The sequence below is a fragment of the Eubalaena glacialis genome, chromosome 19, assembly GCF_028564815.1.
Source record: "Eubalaena glacialis isolate mEubGla1 chromosome 19, mEubGla1.1.hap2.+ XY, whole genome shotgun sequence".
Lineage (NCBI taxonomy): Eukaryota > Metazoa > Chordata > Mammalia > Artiodactyla > Balaenidae > Eubalaena > Eubalaena glacialis.
Window position 1 is genome coordinate 45,909,575 of NC_083734.1, and position 21,099 is coordinate 45,930,673.

Sequence of the window (21,099 nt, forward strand, 5' to 3'; positions counted from 1 at the left end):
CTACACACACAGGGGACACACACTCAGAGAGTGATCACACTCACACGGACACAAACACAGACCCACACATCCACAGGGACACGGAGGCAGAGGATCAGACAAGACAACACACTGCTGGGAAAATGAAAACACACGGAGTCACTCCTTAAATGGCTCCTGCGTCCCAGCACTGTGCTAGAAAGTAGACTACAAAGGATGGACAGACATGGCCCTTGCCCTTCCCGAGCTCACAGTCTAGAGGGATAGACAGACAGACGTGCGCGCGTGCGCGCACACACACACACACACACACGTCACAAGACAGAAGAAGGGTGCCATGAAAGTCCTGAAGATACACAGCAGGGAGGAAAACCCACACGCACAGAGTGTCCACACCCAGATCCAAGGAGATCCAAGCAAGACCCTGAGGCTCACAGAGACCCAGCACCTGCAACTCCCACCCCACTCCCTTCCCCAGTGTCAGGGGACTCCAAGCAGAGGCCTAAGGATCCCGGGACTGGCACTTGGCCCTTCATGACATCACGTTACACCCCAGCAATACTCCTCCGCTGCTAAGTGCTAACTGCTAACTGTTAACTGTCTCCACCAGAGAAACGGGCCTGCTCTAGGTCAGCTGGCTCCTCCCCCATCACAGGCCTCTGCAATGGGGATTCGGGAAGACAGTGGCCCCATGGTTGCCCAGCAAAAGCCCCAGTGGCAGAGAAGGAAGTCTGCCTGTTCAAGGGGTTCTGCCTTGAATACCCTGGGAAGCCTAGGTTCCAGTAAGGAGCCGTTTGGGAGAGCAAGGGTGACAGCCAGGGGAGTTAGGCTCACATCTGAAAAGAGAAAGACCTCAGGGCCCCCGTTATGCCCCGAGAATCCCAGTGTCTCTATCCCCAAGGACAGCCCTTGATCAGCGGCGCACTACCTCCCTCCGCGAGGGCCCTGCAGGCCCTGCCTCTGCCTCCATCTAGGCTGGGAGTAACTCCAGGGCAGGGGCCAGGGCTTAGAAACCTATCTGCTCCCCAGAACGCCACCCCCAGCGCGGAATGGACAGGCCCAGAGGAAGACAACTGCAAGAAAAGAAAGGGAGGTCAGAGAGGGTGAGCAGAGGCTTAGAGGGGACACACAGGGAAGAGCCAAGACAGGGGCGTCAGTCAAGGGTGGGGGGCGCAGCAGAATCCAGGCTGACTTAGGGGGAGAGGGAGAGACACAGAAGCGGGAGGACCAGTCCCAGCTCAGCCCCAGCCCCTGGAGCCCAGCCCCCTGCCACTCCTCACCTCCTCCTCGGCCTCCATTCTCTTCCTCCTGCAGGGAACAGAGGTGGGTGTGGGCCCTCGGCAGCACAGGGGGAGGCCCAGCTCCACCTGGGAGGGCCCCTTCAAGCTCCCCCACCCAGCAGCCTCCCCTCTTATCATCTTTCAACTAGCCCAGCAGCCAGAGGGGGTGGGAGGGGTGCCCACGGGGAGGTCAAGTCCCAGGCAGTGTCCCCGGGTAACAGGAGCCCTCTCTCACGCCTGCCGTTTCCTAACCGCATCAGCATCTCAGCCGTCCGAAAGGCCCCAATCCAATGGGGGACCCACGACCCCTTCCCTTGGGGAGCTCGAAGCCCAATGGGGGAGGGCCCAAACACACTCACACACAGACAGGACCCAGGCAGACACAGATAAGCAGGCATGACAAGTGCAAACAGTGGCTATCAGCTCTTAGAGAATGGGGAGGGAAGGCCTGATTAGAGCCCCTCTGGGAGGGGGTTTTAAGGCAAGTTTGAGGCCGGAGAAGGCATTCTGGGTGAGGTGAGTGGAGTGTGCTGGCACTTGGTGGCAGAAACAGGACTGGATCAACTGAGCTGAAGCAGAAGGAGTGTCAACACCAGCAAGTGACAGGAGTCAGACTAAAGCTTTCAGCTTTGAAAGGACAGAAAGAGGGAGCCAGTGAAGGTTCTTGAGTGGGAGAGAGTAGATGTGAAAATACTTCTGGCATCTAGGTGCAGGGCTAAGAAATGGAGTCGAGGAGACCCACTAGGGAGGCCTCTGGGATCATCCTGGTGAGTGAGGGGGCGGGGCAGGGCACTGCATCTGGGGAGGAATCAGGAACAAGGGCAAGAAGAAGTCAGAGGGACAGGACAGGCCAGCAGGATGTGGCATCTTCGAGTTGGACAGGACCTTTGGGGTCATCTTGTCTAATCCCCTCTACAGATCATCCATTTTACAGATGACAGGGTGTGACTTGTCCAGGGCCACTCAGAGACAATAGAGGAGCCAGTGCTGGAACCCAGGACTCTTGGGCATCCCAGCCAGGACAGGAAGGCTGCTGGGCTCTGCTGGAGAGCAGTCCCTCTGGCCCTGCCCTCCCGTGCGGGGAGCATGCCCGCTGATGTGAGCTGACAGCACAGTGAGTGGGTCGCAGAGGCAGATGGATGCATTGAGACGGGTGAGCTCCCTGCGGGCTCCCAGCCCTGGGCATGTTCTGGAAAGGGATGGAGTCTGTCCCTGGCTTGCCCTGCCCCAGGGTCTTCCAGCCCCCCATGTGAGCGAGGTCTCTCTGAGACAGGTCCACCACCCAGTCTAGACCACTCAGGCTGTGTCTGGAGGGTCACCCTCAGCAGGGTTCCCTGAGAGAAGGTGGAAGGGCCAGGAAGGAGGGACATTCTGGAGAAGGAGGGAAGGAAGGACCGGAGGGAGGTTCCAGAGAACTGGGAGGCTGGTGTCCTTGGGCATAAGGGGAGAGGCAGTGCCCCTCCCACACACCATCAGCCCCCACTTATAGCCAGTGCGAAGAGTTTGTGCAGGGGCCCCAGACTCAGACACAGGTGTGAGAGCTGCACAGCGACACGTACACATGAAGCGTATACACAGACACGTGTCTAGATATACACGCATGCACGTACATGACTAGCATACCATGCATGCACGTGTGCATACAAAGAGACACGTGCAGGCACACAGACACAGGCAGAGAAACCCAATGCCTTGGTTCTCTGGCAGGTGGGACTAAGCTCCCCAAGGGAGAGTCCCCCAACAGCTGTGCCGGCCCGCCCCAGCCCTGGGGGAGGGGAGAAACAGGTTCACGGACTCCAGAGTAAATCTTTCTCCCCTCCTGCTGGGAGAGAGGCGGGGGAAGGGAACTGGCCCCTCCTTGGGAGCCCTGGTTCCTGCCTAGGCCCCCGTCATGTCTTCCTGTCAGGGACCCCCTCCCCCAGCCCACACCGTGGCTTAGGCTGAGTAGCCCTGGTTCCTGGACTCGGAGAACTTGACGTTCATATTAGGGTTGGAAGGGCCCTCAGGGGTCAAATAGATCAATGCCCTCAGGAGATGGCAGGAGAAATGGGGCCCAGAGAGGGTGAGACCACCCAAGATCCACAGTGAGTTAGGAGTCGTACCACGACTGGAACCTGGGTCTCCAGCCCAGCCCCGGGCTCTTTCCAGGCCCAAATCTGGGCCAGCATGGGCCTGGGGCGCTCTGGGAGGGGTCCCGGAGGTGTGTGAGGACAGACTCCCGGAGAGCTCAGGCTAGGGAGAGGCAACTAACCCAGCTCAGAAGCGGCCAGTGGACACGGGTCCCCGGAAGCCCATCTCTCTGAGAAGCTGTTCACCTTCCAGAGGCTGAGAGTCGGGGGGGGGGGCATCCCGGCTCCCCCACCTCTAGCTCCTTGCCCCGAGCCAGCCTCGGCCCCTTCTCCTGAGAAGACTGAGCCCAGAGCGGGTGGGGGCTTGTCTACGATCACCCCACACAAATGACCCAGCCGGGGCTGCCCCTGCCTCTCGGTGACCCTCTTCTCCAGGCCACAGAAGCACCGGGGAGGGGACAGCACAAAGGAATCCCCCCTGAAAGCTCCCCCAGGCCAGGCCGGCAGGGGCACAGGACGTGTACCTTCAGGCTGCAGTGCACAGCGGACTCAGGCGGGTACACGATGAAGTGGCGCAGGGTGAAGCCAAAGCCGTCCTGGAGGCTTTTGTGCAGCAGCAGTGTCCTCGGGCCCTGCCAGGGGAGGGGGCGCCCGGGAAAGCACCCATCTCTTGGGCCCAGTGGCAGCTGTGGGAGCACAGGCAGCCAGGGTGAGACGCCAGTCTGCACACTGCCTCCTGCAGCCCAGAGGACCTGGGGGGCTGCCAGGTGCACGGACCCTCTTGTGCCCTGACCGACCCCCTGCTCTCTCCTTCCTCCCTCCCTCCCCACCTCATCAGCCCAACAGCTTCTTCCTTCTTTCTTTCCTCAATCCCCTCACGACACCTTTGTGTCCAGGGAAATAACAGTGCAGCGAGCCAGGTGTCCATTCAATTCAGTTCGGCCAATGTTCACTGACTCTGGACACACAGCCTTCCTGCCTGGGAAGTGCCTGCCGCTGTCTGAGCTCATTCCCGCCTGCTGCCCAATCTCACACAGGCACACACGCACACCTAGGCAGACACAGACCCATCCATACGCACTCATGCAGACAGGACACATCACAAACACCCAGACAAGCACACTCATGTGCAAAGGTGCACAGACACACCGATGAGCACGTACACGCTCACTCAGGTAGGCACACAGACACACGCACACAGCACACACAGGCGCAGAGAGACCGACGCACACGTGCATCCTTCCGGAGCCGCAGCAGGAACAGGTGGGGGATTACGAGCCACAAGGGAGTGGACTGGACATCAGAGAGTCCACTGAAGGAGCTGAGGCTCGGAGCCCAGCCCAGAGGCCCGGCTGGCTCACCGGAACTGAGCGGAGAACCGGGTGGCGGTGGGCGGGGGGGGAGACACTCCGCTGCCCTCTGGCCGCCCCACCGGAATACTTGGGACGCCCCAAGATGACGGGGCAGAGGGTGTCTGAAGACAAGGGTTTGGGGGCACACGGGTCTGTTTCTGAGGCAAGAGGGAGAAGAGGAGGATAGTGCCTGAGAGGGGGCTCCCTTCAGGTGCCCTGCTCGGACACAGAGAGGGAAAGTGGGTGACAGGAGGGTGTCAGAGAGATGGGTACACAGGGAGGCAGACGGCAGACTGGAGGACATGGGAGTCACGGGCAGGCTGCCTAGTGAAAAGCCAGGAGGGCTCCCTCGGGGGCTCTTTAACCCCTGATCTCGGGCAGCCTAACCTACCTGGTGCCCCTAACCCAAACCCCTCAAAGGGAAAGAAGCCCCTCCCCCACCCTCAACAGTCCTCACCCCCTCATTCCTCCTTGGCACCAGGCAGGAGCCTTCAGCTGCGGGAAGACAGGTGCGGCTGGGTGCAGAGGGAGGAAGCCCATCGGTTTCGGGGTGAGGGGCTCCCACTTCACTACGAAGTTCCCCTGGCTTCCCCAGCTCGAATCCGCCACTCAAATGTACTGATACTGAGAAGTCCCTGCATGCATCCATCCACCCTCCTGTTCACACATCCGGCAGAAGGAGCAGGTCCTGTGTCCAGCCCTAAGCTAGGGATTTCTGCGTGGGGTGGGAGGCTGGGCTGCATGGGGCGGGAGGTTTGGGGAGGGGATATCCTCAAATCTCAGAAGATTAAAGAAAAACGTAACAGAGGCCATAGGCTTACTTGGTACAGTCCCAGAGGACACAGCCAGGTGGAAGATACGAGGAGGCCGAGTCAAGCTCTGGGCCAGGGAGACCATTCTATAATCACATACATCTGCAAAGCTACCGGGATGAGGCTGTGAGTTCTCTGTCCTCACAAGGGTCCAAGCAAAAGCTGGACAACCCCCAACCAGGAGGCCTTAGGAGGACTGAGCTGGGATTCTGGCATCGGGCAGGAGGTCCAGCGATGGCCCCTCAGCTCCTTCCACTTGTGGCTATAGTCTGGACTCTCCCGCTGAGCCCCACACCCCCATGGGGGTCTGAGGAGCCCAGAGGAGAAAATTCTCTGGGAATTCTGCTGAGGTCTGAAATCCCCTGGATTTCCTATCTCTACGGACCTGGCAAGGAACTGATCAGGGAGGGAAGAGGGCCTCAGGGGACCCTCCACTGCCCCCTCCTACCAAAACCCCTGCTCTTCCCCAGTGTGGGGTGCCTCCCCTGCATGCCCTCCACCCGGGCTCTGGGCTGAGGCTGTTCACAGGGCCTATTGTTTTGCTGGTGTCCTGGATTAAGGTTTAAGCCACCAGCTGCCCCAGTGACGAGAAGTGGCTGGGACAGGTCCCCGCACGTCCCCCACCTTTCCCCCAGCACACATCCTGACTGGAGCTGCCAGCTGCCTGGGGGTGCCACTCCCGGGGGCGGTTGGGGGGGTTGGAGGAGGGGCCTGTAATCCAGGGCAGTGGGCATGCCTTTCTCTCTCAGGTCCTCTCCTCACCCAGGCATGCCCCCTCCCTTAGCTCTCCCTCTCCCTTTCCACTTTTCCTTCCTTCCAGTGTTCCTTCCCCCATCCCTGCCAACGAGGTTCCTGAGAATGTCAGTGTGGTAATCCCCCGCCACAGCTACCACACCCCTGCCTGAAGAGGAGACACTGAGGCCCCCATCAGTGGCCAGATTTCGCCGCTCTCCCGTGGGAAGTTCTTCCTTAGGTTTAACCTCAGTCCTTCATTCTATTATACATGCATGTTTCCTCTCCTCTCCTCCCCTCCAATCTGGGACAATACTGGGTCTTGCTCTCATCTTGAGGGGGAGGGAGGTGACAGATGCAGAAACAGAGAAGGGAGCAGCAATGGAAGGTGATTAGATTGGGAAGAGGTACAGTTCACACACATCCCCACCTCTGCTGTCTGAGGTAGGCACAGAGACAAGGGGAAGGAGAGCGAGAGGCTCAGAAGACATAGGGACATCACTGATTAATGCTCCCAGGCCCAGATCTATTTCCAAACACTCCCACTCTCATGTCAGGAAAGAAAGAGACATCCAGAAATACAACTGATGGTGGGAGAAGGGCAGGTGACCCCAGGGCCACAAATTAGACAGAACTGGACACGTGGTGGGTTGGCAACACCAGGAACTAGAACCCAGGAGTCCTGCTCCTCCCCTCCCCCAGGAGCATAAAGAGGTCATTGCAGGGAGCACAGCTTTCATGCCGGGCATGGCGCCCACTGTGACTCACGCCCTCCCAGCCTGGTCGATCCCGGACATCAGAAACGTTGTCCCCACCCCCCTCTCCAGCCTTGTCAGTCCTCACCCTGAGATCACTCATTACCCGCTGGGGCCCATTCTGCCACCTCAGCCTCCTTGGCTTGCTTGAAAACCCTTGTGTGTCTCTGCGCCCAGGTCCCCTACCAGGGAGACGGCAGAGTGATGCCCCTCCTGCTTCATTAGGGTACCCCTGCATGGTTCTGACTCAGGGTCACTGCCAGCCCGAACTCTGCAGGATTCCATGTCCTGGCATCTCTTCAAACAACCCTGCTCCCTTCCATCCTTCCACCGCCTATAAACCAAGAGGCTTGAGCCCACTGGAGGCCACCAGCAGACTGAGGGTTGTAATCCGGCACCCCTGGAAAAGCTCTCAGCCAGGAGCCTGCCGCCCTCACCTGCATCTCTCCAGCTTCTCACTCACTCCCCACTCCGGGGGGGATCGGTCCCGAAGCGCAGGGCGCACACAGCTCAAGGAACGCAGGGAGTTGGTGGCCCGATCCCACCCACCGGAGCGAGGCCTGCCCGGACCCCTACCCCTGCCTTCGACCCCGTTGGCCCCCGAGGCGCTCACCCTGGCCGGACGCTGCCCGGGCGCGCGGCGGTCGCTGTGGCTGAGGCAGGGCAGCCAGAGGCAGCGCGGCTCCGGGGCGCTGCAGTCCACGCCGACGGCGCGCTCCCAGCGCCAGCCCCCGGCCCCCGCGCGCTCCACGCGCCACACCGCGCTGCCCACGAGCGCCGCGGCCGGCGGGGGCCCCCGGGCCCAGCCGCCGCCCCGGCCCCAGCGCGCCGTGTGCCCGGCTTCCGGAGACCGGCGCGCTGCGCGGGGGCCGGCGGCCGCTCCTCGGCGCCCGGCGGGCGGCGTCCTCGGCCCCCCGGGCGGCGGCGGCGGCGGCGGGCGGGCCCCGGGGGTCCCCGCCCGCCCCCCGGAGCCACGGGCCCGGAGCCCTGGGGCCCCGAGGGGACGGACGGCCCGCGCGGACGGCGGCAGGACGGCTGCAGCAGCTCCGCGCCTCCCGCGCCTCCTGGCCGAGGGCGCCTGAGCCCGGACACGCCGGCGAGTCTCGCAGGGCAGACACCTCCCCCTCCGGGGCGGCCCCTGTGCGCGGCCGCCCCATCCCACACACTCACACCCCCACACACGAGAGGCCCTGCACAGCGCCCCCGCAGTCACACACATACACTCACACACATACACTCACAAACACACACACACACACACACACACCCCACTCACACAAAAACTTACTGTACCTGCCCGCGCACGCTTACACTCCTTCCAGGCCAAAGCTCAACCAGCTGCCCGCGCCCCAGAGAAATACACATTCCTGCGCGTACATATGTAAACACACACCCAACCCACCTTTACAGACCCGCACCACACACACATCTAGACACCCCACACCCTCCCCCCAACACACACACAGTCACTCACTCTCCCTCTGCCCACATACCCCACACAAACACACACAAACACACTATTCCCCTCATATACACATTGCACGTGGACATCCTTCTGTGTGCACACACACTTTGGACACCCTCCCATGGGTACAATGGCCCACATACCCCACAGAGACACCTTTGCAAGCATACCCACTGTGCCCCTGAAAGCACACCAGGCCCCCACCTGCCCACCCATGCATTCCACACACACCCCACAGAGAGACCCACAAACCCCACGAAGGCACACACCTAGAGGACAGGCACACACTACCCAGCACACCCACTCCATGCATTGCTGCCGTGCCCCCTCAGGTCTCACACACACGCACTGCCCTGCTCAGAGAGCAGCGCTCTCTCATAGTCACCCCACCTCAGAGTCACGTTATACCCTTCCCACCACCACCTGTGGGAGCGTGTGACGGACCCTTTTCCCCAGGACCCCCTGCCCATTATGCTCTACCCAGAGGGGCCACCACAAGCCGACAATGGGCTCCAAGCTGGCCCCCACCTCACCCCTAGCATGTGAGTCAGACAGGAAGCCCCAGTCGATGGCAGACCCTGCCCTCCGCCCCTTCCTGGCTCTCTCTCTTCCCAGGCCCCCTTCCCGGGTGGGGCCGACAGAGGCCTTGGCTAGTAGGCGTGTCATGGCCACGCCCATTTCTATCCCCCTTGACTGTTCACCGCGTGCTCCCCCCGCACAGCCACTCCCTGGGGCCTGGGGCCGCTGCCCTGACCCAGTTTTCAGAAAACAACAGAAGCCCAAGAGCACCCAGCTCGTTAGGGCGGCCCTGGGACTCCAAGTCCGGAGCCCCTCATTCCAACTTTGGATCTTATACCTAAATTCTAGCCAGCATCCAGGTAAGGGAGGCCGGGGGCAGAGGGGAGCAGATCCAGCCCAACCCTGCTCCCAAATCTAGGAGTCGGGGGAGGAACAGTCATAGGGTTGGGCCCCTGTGGGGGAAGCCAACAGAAGGGAGAACCAGGCAGAAGAGTCAGCTCCCCCTTCCCTCCCTCGTCCCATCATCACCTGCTGTCCCCAGCAAGGACAGGCCAGGATGGAGGATCCTGTGGGGGGAGGTAGAGGAGAGAGACAGAGGGGCACAGAGAGGAGGGGAAACCAAGGGGAGAAGGAAGAGAAATAGAGGACCATGGGGGTGGGCAGGAGCGGGGTGGGGGGGGAGGAGGAAGGGTGAGGGTGAGGCGTGTGGGGGCCAGGGAGCGGTTTTGTTCTCCTGTTTCCTGTTTGCCGCTTGCTGGGCCCCCTGTGCAGGAGCTGGACCCCCACCCCCACCCTGGCGGAAGCCGGAAGGGAAGAGCGAGGCTGCCACCAGCGCTGAGTCAGGAGGGCTTGGGACAGAGTGGGAAAAGACCGCGGTCAGGGGGAGCAGGACTCCTGGCATCTCCATCAGCACCTCCCCTGCCCCCATCACTAGAAAACTAAGGCTTCTGGGTCAGGATCATTCCTGCCCTTGTCATGCCCTCCAAAGGCCAGGGCCTCAGACCAGCTGGAAGCACCACCGAGATGTCCTCAGCCATGTCATACTCTGCCGCCCCAAATGGAGGGCAATGACCACAGGGATGTCCTGACTCAGAGTCTGACCTGCTTTCCCAGCAGACAGCCAGTTAGTCCCCCCAGCTGCCTAACTTCCTTTCCTCTTGCTGCAAGTCCAGTCCCTGGTTGTGAGGAAATAAGACTCACTCTCCCCTCTCACGCCCCATGGAGCTTCTCATGGCCAACAGGTGCTGCTGTGTCTCTGGATCAAGAATCAACCTCCCTGGGGCTTCCCTGGTGGCGCAGTGGTTAAGAATCTGCCTGCCAATGCAGGGGACACAGGTTCGAGCCCTGGTCAGGGAAGATCCCACGTGCCACGGAGCAATTAAGCCCGTGAGCCACAACTACTGAAACCTGTGCACCTAGAGCCCGTGCTCCGCAACAAGAGAAGCCACCGCAATGTGAAGCCCGCGCACCTCAACAAAGAGTAGTCCCTGCTCACCGCAACTAGAGAAAGCCCGCGTGCAGCAAAAATAAAATAAATAAATTCATTAAAAAAAAAAGAATCGACTCCCCCCCCCCCCGCCCTCGAAACTGCTGAGGGTTCTGAGGGCTGGTTCTGAGGGCTGCAGGGAGAGGCGAGGTGGAGAAGCAGCACGGGGTTTCTGTGTTCAGGGCAGCAGAGACCTGGGAAATGATAAGCCATCTATGACGCCCATCTCCTGCCCTCTAATCTGGCAGGGCCGACAAGGCCCCCAGAAGGAGGTAACAGCCTCCTCCAACACAAAACCACACCTGCCCCACCCCACCCACTCCACCCCAGCTTCCTCCACAGGCATGTCGGGAGCAAGGTACACACCGCAGGGCCTAGAAACTTATACATAGTTTGAATAAATGATCTGCCAGGCCTGGGGAGCCTCTCGGCCCCCTCCCCCATTTCCTTTGGGAAAGGAATGTGGGGTGGGCCCCAGAGTGCAGTGGGGGAGGGCGCCAAGGGCTGGGAAATACCAGGCGTAGCTGAGATTCTATTCCAAGCCTTCCTGCCTGGTGTGAGTCCTCCTCCCCTACACCCTCCCCAGCTTCCTCCCCCCAAATCAGGAATTACCCCGCTGAGCAGTCCCTCCCATCAATCCTCTAGTTTGACCAGCTTGCAAAATCCATTCAACCTTATCTTCCTGAAGGTCCCCGCGGAGGGCTTGGGGACTACACCCCCAAAGGGGGGCATCCGGTCTTCCTCTCTCCACATGAGATCATCATCATTTACTGTTTGAAAGCACTTTCACTTTATCTCATTTGACCCTTACCCTAAGAGTTGGATGTTTGAGATTGTTTTTATACCCATTTCTCAGATGCAGAAACTGACTCAAAGAGGACAAGTGACTGGTTCAAGGCTTGCTTTTACTAATGTGGGACCATCCCAGGGTTCTAACCCCTAACTCAGATCTCTTTCCATTATCCTCTCATTTATCTATTCAAGAACCACGACTTGAGTGCCTGCTGTGGGCCAGGGGCTGTGCTGGGGGCTGGGACACCTTAGAAAAACAAGATGAGTGTAGACCTTACCCTCAGGGCGCTTACAGTTCTACTAGTGTTGTCCTAGCTCCTGAAGTCTTCAGGGGTCCCCAGTTCCAGATCCAGGCCCAAGCCAGCTGCCTTCAGCCCCACCAAGGGAGACCCCCATACACATACCAAAGGAGCCCCTGTGTCAGGGGTTCAGGGCCTCTTCTCTCTGGGAGCGGACAGTTTGTTTGAGAGTGGGGTTAGGGGCCTCCCAGGTAAGCCTTTGAACCAGAGAGTGGGCTGAGCTGGAGGAGCAGAAGACTGCAGGGGCCAGCCTGACAACCAGAAACTGGGGAAGAGGGGAGCATCCTGGGGCCCAAGGGTCAGGTGATAGGAGAAGGAGGGAAACTGATACCGCTGAAGGGCGTGTGGCTCAAGAAGTGAGAGAGAGGGGTCTCAGGGTCAATTTGCCTGCTTTTCCTTCCTCTGCTTGCTTTGTGCCTCCTCCCAGAATGCAGGCTTCAAACCACAGGACAAACAATGCCCCCAACCCAAGAGAATCATCCGGCATTTCTAAAGCTCCGACTGGTTCCATACACCCATCGCACACCATCAAACTGGGACCCACCCCACAACCTCACACACAGACGGAACAAATCCCCTGCCAGCCCATCCATCCCAGGCATGCAGGCAATGCGATACCCAACGCATGCCCGCCCCGCCCACGCCTGGGCCTCTGACCCCTGCCCCAGTCTCCTCGCTCAAGGGCAGCCGCCCCCTCCGTCCTCCTCCACCCTTCTGCCCCACTCAGATGCCTGCTTCCCAGCACCACTTGTGTGCAGTCCCGACGTGCCCCAACAGGCCAAGCGGATGAGCCGGCCAGGCAGGCCCGAGTCTCCCCAACACCCTCAATGTGCAGATAGCCCCGCGTCACCGGGAACCTCGGAACCCCACACTCGGTCTAGCCTGCGGGCAGCGGGTGGTTCAGAGGGTCTCTCCAGACGCCGTGCTTTCCCCATCCAGGGCCAGTCTTGCCCTGAGTGAGGGTGTTGCGACACTCCTCTCCCACCCTGAAACTGGGCCCGAGCCAAGGAAGGCTGGGGGAGGGGAGGGTGAGAGAAAAGGGAGGAGGAAGCACTCGTGATGCCAGAAATCAAGGAGGGACAAACACAATCCCAAGCAGCACAGAATCCCCTAGTTCTTCCGGTGGCAGTACGGCTCAGGGGTTAGCACGTGGGCTCCAGGGTCCTCTGGAATCCAGGACTTCTGGGACTGAGTCCTATCTCTACCCCTTTCTGGCTGTGAGACCTTGGGTGAGTTATTTAACCTCTTTGAGCCTCAGTTCCTCACCAATAAAATGGGAATGACACTAAGTTCCACCTCATAGGTCCTTAGGAGAATTAAGTCAATTAAAGAAAGTCTTGAGCATATAGTAGGGGTTCAATAAATGCAAACTTTTGTTTGTTTTCTTTTTTTAAAAAAATTTTTTATTGAGGTATAATTGACATGTAATGTTATATTAGTTTCATGTGTACAGCATGATTGGATATTTATGTATATATTGAAATGATCTCCACAATAAGTCTAGTTAAACATCTGTCACCATACTTAGTTACAGAATTTTTTTCTTGTGATGAGATCTTTTAAGATCTACCCTCTTAGCAACTTCCAAACATGCAATACTCTATTATTAACTATAGTTGCCATGCTGTACATTACAGCCCCAGGACTTATTTAGTTTATAACCGGAAGTTTGTACTTTTTGACTCCCTTCACCCATTTCACCCCACGCCCCCGCCACTCTGGCAACCACCAGTCTGTTCTCTGTATCTGTGAGCTTGAGGTTTGGGGGGTTTTGTTTGGGGGTGTTCTTTTTAGATTCACATATAAGTGAGATCATACATAAGGTATTTGTCTTTCTCTGACTTATTTCACTTAGCATAATGCCCTCAAGGTCAACGCAAGATGTTTTCATTGTCTTTTGGATATTCACACTCTCACACACCCAACCACACTCACATTCAGACATGCAGACAACTCAGCCACATGTACACAAAGACAGTGACACATGCAGACACTCAAGCAGGTCTGTACAAACCCAGGCGAACCTATTCACGTGGGCATCACCACCACCTCCCACTGCCTACCCCCTACAGGCCCCTATGTGCCCCACCTCCCCCTAAGAAGCAGGGAGGAATCATCAGGAGCCCCCCTTCCATAGCAGAACTTCGGCAGGCTCAGAGCCCTGTCAGTAGGCCATTTGGGAGTGAGGAAGGGGCGGGCGACATGAGACCCCAAGATGGAACCTGCTCCCAGCAGACAAGGAGGATGGCAAAGGTGCCAGGCTGGCAGGGCCCCCTCCCAGCAAGAGAGCCAGTTCCCTCCTCAGGGACACCAGAGGGAGGAGAAACTAAAGATGAGTATCTTTCCTCATGGTGGGAAATGAGCACTTGCAGAAATGGGTGAGTCTGGAGCCAGCCACAAAGTAAACAGTGGGGCCATTGCCCAGGCAACTGTGGGCCAGCGTGGGCTAGAGCCCACCACAAGCCCTCTCCAGCCCCTGATTTACTACACTCACCAGCCCCTTGACTGTCTCAAGGCATGCCCTCCACGTATCCAATCTGGTCTCTGGGCCTGTCTGGGGACTCCCCAAAAGGAAGAAGTTATGCTTCCTCCATCAGATTGGGCTCCCTGAGAGAAGGATTGTTGTTTTTGTTGTTTTTGCCCCATATTAGTCCAGAGTCTCCCAGAGGTCATGGCCTGTGTCTTTCCCCCTCAGATTGGAGACTGCTCAAGGGCCTGGCCTGAGTCTCCCACATTAGACTGAGAGCTTCCTAAGGACAATAGCTACTAAATTTTCAGAAATGTATTTGTGGGCTTCCCTGGTGGTGCAGTGGTTAAAAATCCTCCTGCCAATGTAGGGGACACGGTTTCGAACCCTGGCCCGGGAGGATCCCACATGTCATGGAGCAGCTGAGCCCATAGGCCACAACTACTGAAGCCCGCACACCTAGATCCCGTGCTCCGCAAAAAGAGAAGCCGCCGCAATGAGTAGCCCCTGTCATTGCAACTAGAGAAAGCCCAAACGCAGCAACGAAGACCCAACGCAGCCAAAAATAAATAAATAAGTTTTTTTTAAAAAGTAAAGAAATGTATTTGTACTGCTAGAGTGCTTTGTCCATAGTAGGCTCTCAAAAATTATTTGCTGACGGCGAGAATGTGGAGGAATTGGAACTCATGTCTTGCTGGTAGAAATGCAAAATGGTGGAAAACAGTATGGTGGTTACTCAAAAAATTAAACATAGAATTACAATATGATCCAGCAATTCCACATCTGACCATGTACCCAAAAGAAGAGAAAGCAGGGACTCAGGTATTTGTACAATGATGTTCATAGCAGCATTATTCATAAAAGCGAAAAGGTGGAAACAACCCAAATGTCCAATGACAGATGAATTAGATAAACAAAATGTGGCACAAACATACAATGGAATTTTATTGTCTTAAAACTCTGACACATGCTACAACATGGATGAACCTTGAGGACATTATGCTAAGTGAAATAAGCCAGACACAAAAAGGCAAGTATTTTATGATTCTACTTATATGTGATACCTAGATTCATAGAGACAGGAAATAGAATGATGGTTGCCAAAGGCTGCGGGAAAGGGGAATGTAAGTTATGGTTTAGTGGGTACAGAGTTTCAGTTTGGGAAGATGAAAAAAGTTCTGGAGGGGCTTCCCTGGTGGCGAAGTGGTTAAGAATCCGCTTGCCAATGCAGGGGACACAGGTTCGAGCCCTGGTCCGGGAGGATCCCACATGCCGCGGAGCAACTGGGCCCATGCGCCACGACTGCTGGGCCTGCGCTCTGGAGCCCGTGAACCACAACTACTGAAGCCTGCGCGCCTGGAGCCCGTGCTCTGCAGCGAGAGAGGCCACCACAGTGAGAGGCCCGCGCACAGCGGTGAAGAGTGGCTCCCGCTCGCCACAGCTGGAGGGAGCCCGCGCGCAGCAACAAGGACCCAATGCAGCCAAAAATAAATAAATTTAAAAAAAAAAAAAAAAAAGCTTTGGAGGCATGTGGTGGTGATGGTTGCACAACGATGTGAATGTACTTAATGCCACTGAACTCTACACTTAAAAATGATAAATTTTGAGTTACGTATATTTTGCCACACACCAAAACAAATGGTAAAGTCAGAATTCAAATGAAAAAAATATATATTGTTGAAAGAAGATGGAACAAATGAATGGGTCTTCCAATGGGGCCCAGGAGCAGGCCCTGCCCACAGAGATTGCCCAGGACAGCTGCGTACCTCCTGCTGGGAGGACCTTTCCCTCCCACCCCGTCCATTGTGCCTTCTCAGAACCCCTGCTGTCATCTTTGAGGCCCTAGTAGTCCGAGCACAGGGGGAGCTCTCAGGCTTCCAGGGGAGTCTGAACCTCCCACAGAGTAGGTCCTGGGCATTGATGAGGACCTACCATCTATCGGAGGCTGGACTGATGGATGCACAGTCCCTTGAGAGGCCACATTCCAAGGTGTCAGAACCTTGGAAGAGTTTTTCTAGCAAAAGCCAGGCTAAGTATGGGGTTCCTGACCCCCTGAGGCCTGACCCCGCCTCAGCACACACGTCTTTCCCAAGCCTACACATGCTTACACACCACCCGTAACATATACACACATACCAGGGTGTGCACACAGAGGCAAGACCCCGTTCTCGCGTGCTCTCTTGTGCACACGCTCCAAGAAAACCATGCCTGAACGCTGAAGGATGCACGGTCTTGTCAGAGACGCAGGCAGGTCCCGTGTGCGGGAGAGCCCCCTGGTGGCCCAGGTCTGGCACACTTAGCTCCCTCACAGCCCAGAGTGGGCAGGGTGCCCTCATTCCTTCCACCCCACCTCCCCCACTGCATTCAGTGGGGGCCCCCAACCAGGCCCCAGGGTCACCCTCCCCATCTCCTACAGAGGAGCAGGGTCTTCTGCAGAAGGACAGAGCAACTGTGGGACCTTAGGAAGGGTCTCACTTTGGTTGGTCAAGGAATCCTGGAGAGAGGCCAGAGCCCTTTTTCAGACTAGATCATGTTAGGAACAGTCATTCCCGCAGGCCAGAAAATGCCTGCAGTGACTCTTCTCCAAAATCATCGTATCCATTCTTTGACTCCACACTGAACAGCTCGTTTCAGAGGAGACTGTGGGAGAACTCTGGGCATGGCTCTTCCTATTGTCCCCCACACCTCCCTCTGGAAGTTCTTCCTGTTATCTGACCACCTGGGCAGAGACAACAGGTGCACCCACTGGTTTCTTCCAGGGGATCGCTCAGTCCAAGTCAAGCTGAGACGTCATCCCCTCCCAGGGCAGGTCTCAGCAGATGCCAAAAGTCTCCCCAAGGGCACATGGGGCTCCCTGTAGGGAGAGGTTCTCAGCTCCATCCCTGAAACCACCCACCCTCCCTCACCCCAGGCCCTGCTCAACCTGCCCAGGTTATCCCTTCACCCTGCCTAAGAGCTGAACCTCTCCCTAATCCAGCCCATGATGCCGCAGAGGCAGCTGGAAGGGTGGAGGGGATGGTGGCTCTGCAGGGACAAACAACCTCCCCTGGTTCCTGCCTGTGAGGGAGCTGAGATGATTTCTGGGCTGGGCTCTGTGGTCAGAAGAGGACAGACAGCAACGCCTTTGGCCCCAGATCCTCCCCCTTACCATATGCCTGGCTCTGCATTTGGGGACATTGTAACAGCCACAGCAGTAATTAATATTTGTTGAGCCCTCACTATATGCCAGGCACACTTCACATGCATTACCTCATTTAACAGCAGAGCAGCCTCTTGGGATAAGTGTGACACACACCCACACACCACCTTGGCCTCTTGGTCCCCTCACCCAGTCTGGTGCTAGGAAGGGAATGCTGAGCTAACCCACAGGGCGCCTAGGGGTGGGGGATAGAAGGCTGGTGAGAGAGAGACCACTGGCCCAGCATTGAGAAAAGCTGATCTAGAGAAAGGGTCACACTTGCCAATGGTATTGGCCCTAGTCCTTTTCTGGCTGTGTGACCTCAAGGTCACACAGGTTTTCTTATTTCTTCAACTACAAAATGAAGCTAGGGATAGCAGCCTGACAAAGTTGCTGGGAAAGCATTCTGGGAACCAATAAATGGGAGGGGTTATGGTCCCAGCCCTACATCCACCCATCAGAGTGGACTCTGCTTCCCAAATGTCTCCTGAGTCCACCCACTTCACCATGTCCAGTCTACCCCAAGTCTCCATCACTCCTCTGGCCCCTTACAGTCCAGACTAATTGTTTTAATATTATGACCACCAGGCCCTGGGGGACGTGCCTCCGGGTTCCACACCCACCACACCTCCTTTCTCTGTGCTCCAGTTACCCTGGCCTCCTTCCATTTCCTTTGAGGACCAGGCAGCCTTCCAGCCTCAGGTCCTTTGCACATGCTGTTTCTGGAATGCTGTTCTCTCTTCCCTGGCTCCCTCCCTGCCTCACCAACCCACACCCTAATTAACTCCTACCCACCCTGCAGTTCTCCGCAGAAAAGTCACTCCCCAGAGACACCTCCTCTGGCCCCCAGACCAGGTCAGGTCCCTTTGCACCCTCTCACAGCACTCTCGAGATGGTGTCTGTATATTTATGAGGTTATTTTGACCAACGTCTCCCCCCTGGGGCTGTGAGTTCCGGAAGGCTGGAACCATGTCTGCTTTGCTGGCAGTCAAATCCACAGCTCCTGGCATGGCACCTGGCGCAGAGTGGGTGCTCGGCACACTGCTTCTCAATGTACAGGAATGAATGAGCTTCTCCTCAGAGAAAGCAGATGGCTGGCAAACCCCCTGCCCCCAGGAAAGGTCTACCTGGGGCAGAGGCTGCTTCGGATCTTTGTCCTTCTTTTTGTACCCCCCGCTCCTTCCTCAGTAGGAACCAGATCCAGAAAGTGGGGGTGCTGGAATAAGGGAGTAAGGGGTGTGGAGAAAAGGAAAGCTGCTTCATCTCTTTTGCAGGGTCCGCTGTCCCCTCACCTCAGCTGGCCAAGCCCTTGTCCACTCAAGGCTGGTCCACCACATCCACAGTTCCCTCTCCCTGGAATATAACATTTGTCTCTCTCCTTCCCCCACCTTCCCTTAACTGATCCCTTATCCTCGAGGTCGCAGCTTGACTGTTTCTGAAAAGCTTCCCGGACTGCAAGCTAAGGAACTTGCCAGGGTGCCACAGCTAGCGGCAGCTCAGATTCAAGCTCAGGTCTGTCTGCCGGCAGAGCCCAGGCTCTCAGCCACCTCATTATACGCCTCATTACTACCAGTTTCTCCCTTGAGGCCCGGCCGAAAGACACGCCCCCTCCCTAGGCCTCAGTTTCCTCCTGTAGGTTCGGCCAACCCTAGATTTCAGGAAAATTGGCAGAGATCGAAGGTGGGAGAGGAGACAGAGGGAGGAGCGAAGAGGGGAGGAAAGAGGAGGGAGGGAGGAGCGCGGAGGGGCGGCAGCCGCAGGCCAGCCAGACGAGAGTAACGCCAAATATGCGAACTACGCCAGCCCCTGAGCTATGAATAGGGCGGCCAAGCTGGCCGCCCAGGTCTGCCCTTCACGCCCCGCAGCCCCCCAGCCCAGCCCTCCCACGCCAGCCCTAAACAGGGTCCTGAAATGGGGCGGAGGCCAAGGAGGCACTCTTGGAGGCGGAGGCTGAGTGGCAGGAGCGAAGAGGTGTGGTCATGCAGATGACATGCAAATAGAGAGCAGCTGGCTTATCTGATTGGTGGGTCTCTGTCCTTCCGGGAAGGTGTTCCTAAAGGGCACTAGACCCGCGCAGGGCCCCTGCTCACACCGGCTTCCACCCGGGCAGCCCGGGTTCCCGAGCGGTCCTTCGGGTCACCCCTTGGCTGAAGTCGCACTGACATGTGCAGCCTCTGGAGGCCTCTCACCCTGTTCTGTCAAGGTCCTGGTAAGGCTCTGCTGCTGTGATACCATCCCCGCCCACCCCAGCGCCAGGTCAGCCTCTCCTCCTTGGAGCTCACATGTCTGACAGACAGCTGGGCACTTGGGAAATTACAACAGTTCCATCCCTGCCTCTGGACCCCCTTTCTTCATCAATGACGGAAGTGGGGAGCACTTCCCTGGCCCAGTCCAAACAAGTGCCAAACAAGTCAGTCAATCTCAGAGCCCGGCTCCTATTTCTTTCATTCTGGCACTATTGACTAGGTGTCCCGGAGGGCGAGGCGTCAAAGAGTTGTAAGATCAGGTCCCAGCTGATCTTACAGGTCCCAGTGATCCCAGTCAAGTCTCTTTCCTCTCAAGTCTCCTCAGTTGTAAATGGGGTCCTTGAGAGGGCTTAGTGTGGAGTGCCTAGCACACAGAAGTTGTTCAACAAATCTTAGTTCAGTAGTCCACAAAGGATTTTTTTTCATTAATAAAAAAAACATGAGATTTTATGAAGAAACAAACATGAGACAAAATTAAAAGGCTGCAGAGCGTAATGTTTAAACATTCCTAAACAGGATTCAGAGGAATCTGGTTTTGAATCCCAACTTGAATCCCACTTCCTAGCTGTGTATCCTTTTGGACTAGTTACCAACCTCTCTGAGCTTCTGTTTCTGCATTTATAAAATAGAGATAATCTATTCTCCATGAGGTTGTTGTGCAGATTAAAGAGCTAGTGTGTATGCTCAGCACAGCAGTGCCTGGCACTGAAATGTTCAATAAATGTTAGTTGCAACCAATACTCCTATTATTATCATGGGGTTTTCACAAGGCTGTGCAAAGTGCTATGGAAACTTTCAGTTCATCAGTCAACAATATTCATTCAACTTGGCCTGGTCTAGAAGCTGGAGATAGAGCAGTGAACAAGACAAAAGTCCCTACCCTGATGGGGCTTAAAGTCTAGTCCCCAGAGGAGGAAATCCCCATATATTCGAGGAATTGGTGGCTGGTGGGGGGAGGGGTGGCAGATTTACAGAGAAGGATATTTGAACTGAGCATTGAAGGATAGATAGAAGTTTGTGAAATGGAGAAGGCAGGGAAGGCTATATCAGACAAGGGGAAGAGATGGCACGGAAGCTTCTGGGGAGGGGAAGAGGGTGATGCATCCCACTCCTATCCTCTCCTCTCCATCTCCAATTCCACGTTCAGCCCTCATCATCTCTCAGCTGGTCTGCTGCCTCCACTTCCTGACACCTTTCCATGGCTCCACAGTATCTACGGGAGCAAGTCAAGTTCCTTACTATGGCATGAAGGATCCGCCATGATGACGGAGGAGAGGGACAGGATCTGGCCCTCATTGGCCTTGACAATCTCATCTCTCTTTACTCTCAGTCTTGCTCTCATTGACCCCACAAGAGGCCAGGCTGTTTCACACCTCCTTGCCTTTGCTCATGCTGGGTCCTTCTGCCTGGAATGCCCTGCTCTCCCTTCTCCACCACCCCACTGATCCCAGCAGGCATCTTTCAAGCCTTGGCAAGCCTCACCTCCTTGGTAAAGTCTTCTTCCCCTCAGAGCTGGAGCATCTCTAGAGGAGGCAGGGACTCAGCCCATGTTCATTGACAGAGCCATGGGGTCCTCCACACCACTCATGAGCAAACCCAGACTCCAGGGAGGCATAGGGAAAATCCCTGTGCAAGCAGAGTCACGAAGAAGCAGAACATAATCGTGCT

General features: G+C 56.7%; 1 protein-coding gene across 5 annotated transcripts in view; it reads right to left on the reverse strand.

Annotated features, from left to right (window-relative positions):
• Window positions 1-21,099, reverse strand: part of ARHGAP23 (Rho GTPase activating protein 23) — a 72,107-nt gene that overhangs the window by 42,776 nt on the left and 8,232 nt on the right. For 2 of the 5 annotated variants that reach the window (XM_061175721.1, XM_061175719.1), the window contains exons 2-3: window positions 3,853-4,014; window positions 1,260-1,287 (exon numbers count right to left, since the gene is read on the reverse strand). In XM_061175721.1, coding sequence (XP_061031704.1) covers window positions 1,260-1,287; window positions 3,853-4,014 — 190 coding nt within the window. Of the gene's footprint in view, window positions 1-1,259; window positions 1,288-3,852; window positions 4,015-7,592; window positions 7,752-21,099 lie in introns of those variants that run through there. The other 3 variants (XM_061175720.1, XM_061175722.1, XM_061175723.1) reach the window with 2 other exon arrangements.